This window comes from Cibotium barometz, chromosome 33 (genome assembly GCF_041138505.1).
Source record: "Cibotium barometz isolate CiBa-2024 chromosome 33, ASM4113850v1, whole genome shotgun sequence".
Classification (NCBI taxonomy): Eukaryota; Viridiplantae; Streptophyta; class Polypodiopsida; order Cyatheales; family Cibotiaceae; genus Cibotium; species Cibotium barometz.
Genome location: NC_141078.1, coordinates 15,355,665 through 15,361,782, shown reverse-complemented (window position 1 = coordinate 15,361,782; position 6,118 = coordinate 15,355,665). Strand labels below are relative to the sequence as shown.

At 41.2% G+C, this 6,118-nt stretch overlaps 1 protein-coding gene across 1 annotated transcript; it reads left to right on the top strand.

The window, feature by feature from the left end:
• The first annotated feature begins 292 nt into the window (after positions 1-292).
• Positions 293-4,760, top strand: LOC147619335 (fe(II)/2-oxoglutarate-dependent dioxygenase 4-like). The gene is made up of 5 exons (XM_086773438.1): positions 293-517; positions 728-960; positions 1,316-1,631; positions 1,800-2,059; positions 4,523-4,760. The coding sequence occupies exons 1-5, from the start codon at positions 293-295 to the stop codon at positions 4,758-4,760; spliced, it is 1,272 nt and encodes a 423-aa protein (XP_086629564.1).
• The last annotated feature ends 1,358 nt before the right edge of the window (positions 4,761-6,118 follow it).

Sequence of the window (6,118 nt, the reverse complement as noted above, 5' to 3'; positions counted from 1 at the left end):
TGTCCAATACTAATGCAATAAAGAACAAAGCCGTTCATAGTAATTTATTAGGTCTATTTGATCAAATTTTGGTATTTGCACATGTCCAATACTAATGCAATTAAGAACAAAGCCGTTCATAGTATTTAAACGTACTGAGGATATTCATCGTGTGTAAATTTGAAGTATCTGGATGGCTTCTGTTCTTCTCTCACACGCTCTCGCTCGCACATATTAATCCTTCCTTTTAGCTGGCTCGCTCTCGCTCTCTCTCTCTCTCTCTCTCTCTCTCTCACACACACACACACACACAATGGAGCAACCTCAGATTCGAAGCATCAAGGAGATTGTAGATTCGGGACTTCGGCATGTGCCTGCCCAGTATATACGCCCACCCGAGGAGAGGCCTTGCCTCTCCGAGACTGCTAACTGCACCCTTCAAGTGCCAATTATTAACCTTGCAAACTTCCATGGACAAGCCAGGGCCCAAATTACAAAAGAAATCGGGCTCGCCTGCATCGAGTGGGGCATCTTTCAGGTACTGAAAAGCACCAGTATCCCTGCAACTGCCCATACTTTGCATTCATTAAGAGCCCAAAATATTGGCTTTCTGTGACGGAGCTTGCTTTCATAGTATCAAAGAGCCAACCTTGCACAACCAACGTTTGCATTAAATTCTGCAACGGTAAGCTGCACTAGCCTACCTTAGAAAACCAACTTTTGAATTAAATTTTGATGTAATTATAAGGTGATTAATCATGGTGTCGCGCCGGCCTTACAAAGCCAACTTTGGGGTGCTGTTGCCGACTTCTTTGCATTGCCAACCGAGGACAAAATGCGATTAATCTCGGAAGACCCATCTTGTCCATTGAGCTTCGTCACCGGCTTTGTTACCCACGAAAGAATTCGAGAGTGGAAAGACACCTTAGGATTCAAACCTTCCCCTACCATGGATGTCAAGCTGGTACCAGACTTTCTAAGGTGAGTTTTCGGACACAAAAAAAGATCCTCCCTTCCAATATACATTGTTACAGCTTGTCTTTAGCATTTCATCTATTCCATTTTGATAGCTTAATACATTGTTACAGCTTGTCTTTAGCATTTCATCTATTCCATTTTGATAGCTTAATTTTTCACGTGAATGAATTTTCAAGGATCAATATAAGAGTCTTGAAGGTTTCCTTATTATGGCTTGTACCCCCTTGTCGGTGTTCCTGTATCATGTTACACGTTAAAGTTGTTGAATCATCATATGTACTTACAATTATGCCCTTTATAATGTCTTCTGAACTCCCTTGGTGGACTTTGTTGAATCATCATTTGTTCATACTCCCAGGGCCCCTATATTAGACTTTCATAAACAAATGGCTACCGTTGCACACATCCTATGTGGAGCAATTTTTGCAAGTTTGGCATTGGAGCCCAAGGCCTTTTATAAGCATATTTATCGACAAACCATGGGATGCAATTACTACCCTGCTTGTCCAAAGCCAGAGCTTACACTTGGGTTGAGTTCCCATTCGGATTTTGGATCACTCACAATCTTGATGCAAGATGAAGTGCCAGGATTGCAAGTTAGAAAAGGAGATGAATGGGTCAATGTGAATCATATATCAAATTCATTTGTTGTCTTTTTGGGAGACCAAATTGAGGTACGTTTTGATGCATGCCATGCAATAAGCATTAAAAGCCACTTAAATAAGATTTTGTAGACATATTGTACGTGGGTGAATGGCATTCTATTGCATGTATTACAACCACTTTAACATAACAAGACATTTGTGATGTAATGATGTTCTTATACTTATCTTCTTTCACAGATATTAACAAATGGACACTATAAGAGTGTCGAACATCGAGTTGTCACAAACCTAAAGAAGCCAAGAATATCCATTGCTTGTTTCTATGGTCCAAGTGAGCATGAAAAGGTGGGACCTTTAGACAAGTTTGTGAGTGATGAAAGTCCAACTACATACAAAGAAACTATTTTTAGTGACTATCTTAAGAATGGATTCAGTAAAGGACTAAATGGCAAGTCCAATCTCGAATTTAGTAGGGATCATCAATCCATTCCCCCCAAGTAACAAAGAATTCCATTTTCTTACGAATGTACACATGATAGTACTTTATGATCAAACTCATCATGCCTTTCTCTTTGTAAAATAGGGAAAAAATAATCATATAGAGTTTTATGTTAGGCCATCCTTTGTCCTATATAGGTAGTAGATTATGGTCGAAATCATCAAGTCTTTCTCTGTGTAAAATAGGAAACAAATAATCACAAAGATGTATGTTGTTTTCCTCTATCTTTTGAAAGGAAGAATGTTAAAAAAACATTGCCAAAAGCATGAAGACTCTCTATGTAAAATAGTTTTAAAAAAAGCACATAGAGGTTTATGTTAGTTTTCCTCTATTTTTTCAAAGGAACGATGTAAAAAAAACACTCTTTGCCCCCTAAATTTGAACTTAAATCAGTAGTGAAGTGACTCTCTCTCTCTCTCTCTCTCTCTCTCTCACACACACACACACACACACACACACACACACATATATATGTCTATATGTATATGTATATATATACATACATATAGACATGTCTATATGTATGTGTGTGTGTGTGTGTGTGTGTGTGTATGTGTATTATATATGTATATATGTAAATATATACATACATACACATTACACATATACATAAATATAGATGTGGGTGTGTGTGTCTCGGCTTCGTGTTCGTGTGTGTGTGTGCGCATATGTATATATGTATGTATGTTTGTATGTATATATGTATGTATATATGTATGTATGTTTGTAGTATATATATATGTATAAATTTATATAAAATACATATATACATACATACCTACATATCTGTATGCATGTATGTAGTGTATATATATATATATATATATGTACTCCTATGTATATATATATATATATACATACACACACACACACACGTATACACATATATACCTACATACCTACATATATACATATACGTATATATGTACATACATATATACATATATATAGTATATACAAGTGTGTGTATGTATGTATGTACATACATACATTCATATGTGTGTGTGTGTGTGTGTGCACGTGCATGTGTATATGTACACACACACATGCTATGATGCGTTTGAGGATTTGTGTGCATCAATTTGTGCTCATGGAAGTGTCAAGAGGGAGAAGAGGGTATTTTCCTAACTAGTTTGCATGCACACCATCATTAATAGTGTCATGTCCTTTCATAGTCCCTGCCAAAAGCAATGTCGAGAAGCTTGCACATAAGAGTACAAAGAATGCATGATCACACTTTAAAGAAAGGTCATTGTCACCGTAGAATTCCTCCAAAAACAACAATCCCCTCATGGGAGGATTTTTGGAATTTTGGAAGATAGATGGAGATTTTGATTTTTTTCTTTTTAGAAAAATAGTTTTTTCATAAGGTGAATTTTAAAAATAAAATGGTGGTTGATTAGGCTCCCCCACCTTTGTTTAAACACCTAATAACTATGATTAGTGTAGGATTAGGGCCTCTTCACTATAGCCATGCATTTTTGGTACTCATGTTTTAACAACCATGGTGTGAACACCACACCATAAAAGTACACTAGGATGGCATAGTTCGAATCACTACTACATGATAGCCTAATACCGGCGCTTATATCGACGTCATTAAACGGGGTCTAAAAAAGCCCCGTCTCATCGGTATAAACACCGGTATCCACGCCGGAACGATGACGTCGGTATAAGTGTCGGGGATTTATGCCGACGGCTATACCGACGGTACACCGGTGCCTATACCGACGAGCATACCAGCAGAAATACCAACACATATACCAACAACAGTACCGTCATATATACCAACAGATTTATCGGCGAATATACCGGCGCGTTGTCGTGCCACGGCACGTCTATGGTGTGAATCCATGCATGTGAGGCCATTAAATACAAATCCAGCTGCATGGGATTAAGTGCCTGTGTACATATGGGATGTATGGCGTGTGGAGGGTTTTGCTTTTGAGGGTGTCGCCAGGTGTACAGGTGAAATGGTTTGGTGTTGAGCTTGTTACAAGCTTGTCTTGAGTAAGGTTCACTGGAGGTGAGATCAGCTGCTTGGTAGCGTGAATTTGTGTGCGCGTCCAAGTATGAGTGGCATTAGAAAGTTGCAATTGAGAAGCTTTGGAGCATGGGGTAATGATCGTATTTTGGTGAGAAGTATGATGCTAATGATTCTAAGCTTGTGGGCAACTCTAGTTTTGGAAAGGTAGTGGGCGCCGTCTGTCCAGGAAGAACACAAGGAGAAGGAGAGGCCATTGTAGTAATGTGGTGACCATTATTGGGCTTTAAAAATAATAATATAAAAAATAAATAAATATAATACAAGGTGGCAAAAGGGATAAGGGACCACGTGGAAGCCTTTGTGGCTGCCAACAGGTTCCCTCCAGAAGCTGGCGAGAAGCGCCTTGCTGGAGTCGGCCGGGAGAAAAAGGCAAGGCCTCGTTGATATGACTCTCTGAAGGGGTGATTGTGAAAGGACTGGGGCGGCTCTGGTGCGCAGGAAGATAGAGAAGGAAATCGCCTGGCTGTTGGGTCTAGGAGGAGAGCCGGCTGTAAGCAGAAAGGTGGGGGGAAGCATCCACGACAAGAAGGGATGCTACGTGGTGGAGCAAAGTGAGACTGTAAGAAACCTTGGAGCACAACAAGCTGCAGAGCGGAGGGCTGGGCATAAGGCCGGCAAGGCAAAGGAGAAAAGGCGTGCGCAAGGAGTGTAAGGTGGCTACATGAGGGTGGCGCAGTGATCAAGTGTAGGGCATAAGGCGCACAGAAGCACAGCATAAGGCGGACGAATGCAGTAGATAAGGAGGGGCCTCTCAGACGCTGAAAAGGTGTGGACCGCTGAAGCTGCAGAGGGGGGAGTGATGTTGGTTGGTGTGGAACGCTATGATGGCTGGTAGCAACTGCAGCCAAGAGGAGCTGGTAATGGGGGAGCCGCCTCTGGACACAGAAGGAGTTTTGGGTAGAAGGGGTGTTGGCGCAGTCGCCTGGTAGTGGCTGGAGAGGAAGCGAAGAGTGTGGCGCTGGGTTTTGGCGCTGGCTGCTAGCAGAGAAGAGTTTTTTTTTTTAGTTATTGATTGTGAATTAAGTGGCAAAACCTTGCATAACTACACTTGCCTATAGTCTCTGATCAATGTGATGACCCTCCCTCCATCTCCACCATCATCTTCGTAGTAGTGTTTGCTTCAGGCCTGCTATGCAGGGAAAGGCTTGGAATGTGCGTGGAGAGAGCTAACCTATGGGTTTGTGCAGCAACATGAAGGTCTTGAAAAAGCCTTGAAGGCAATAGTGAAGCTGTGCTGCTGCAACTTTTCGGGCACGAGTTAGTGGTATCTTTGTTGAATTAGAAGAAGTAACATAGTGGTGAGATAGTTCTTTTTATGGAAGGCATTTTCCACTCCAGTTTACTATTGCTGTCATGCTGCAAACTACTATAGTTAATGATGTTTATGATGGGTCACAATGTTATGGTTTTTCTTGGGCTTTGGAATCTTATGAAGACAAAGTAAGTGATGTCAGTATGTAGCCTATGTTGGCTATGGTTTATGTTATGTGCTGGGTGTTTGAGCCTTTGGAGCTCCATATTTGAGGATATGATTTCATGTGATTTTGGCAATAACTGGGTATTGGATCTATGATGGTTCCAGCTTCTGCTGGTGGTGCCCCTTGAAGAGTTATATGTTCTGTTTCCTTGCTAGGATTTTGGAAGCTACTCTCACAGGCAGAAGTCTCGTACTTTCCCAGCGACACCGCCCACGTCACGACAGCTTTGGAAAAGCTTTAGTGAACCCGACGTGAAACTGCTGGCGTGAGAGTTAGTGGTGAAATACATAGAGAGGCTATGGCTGAGAATCCTGAGGGTCAGGGGGTTCATTTTGACCCCGGAGTTATGCAAATGTTTTAGATGTTTACTATGTATATGCAACAGTAGCAAACTGCTGCGAGGGGACAAATTTCCATGACCAAAGCACTGCAGTCAATTGTGAAAAAGGTGGATCAATTTGATGGTAAGGACATCACAAAGTACCTGCGCAATTACACAAAGGAAATGGAGCTAAACAGGGTGACTGAGGAG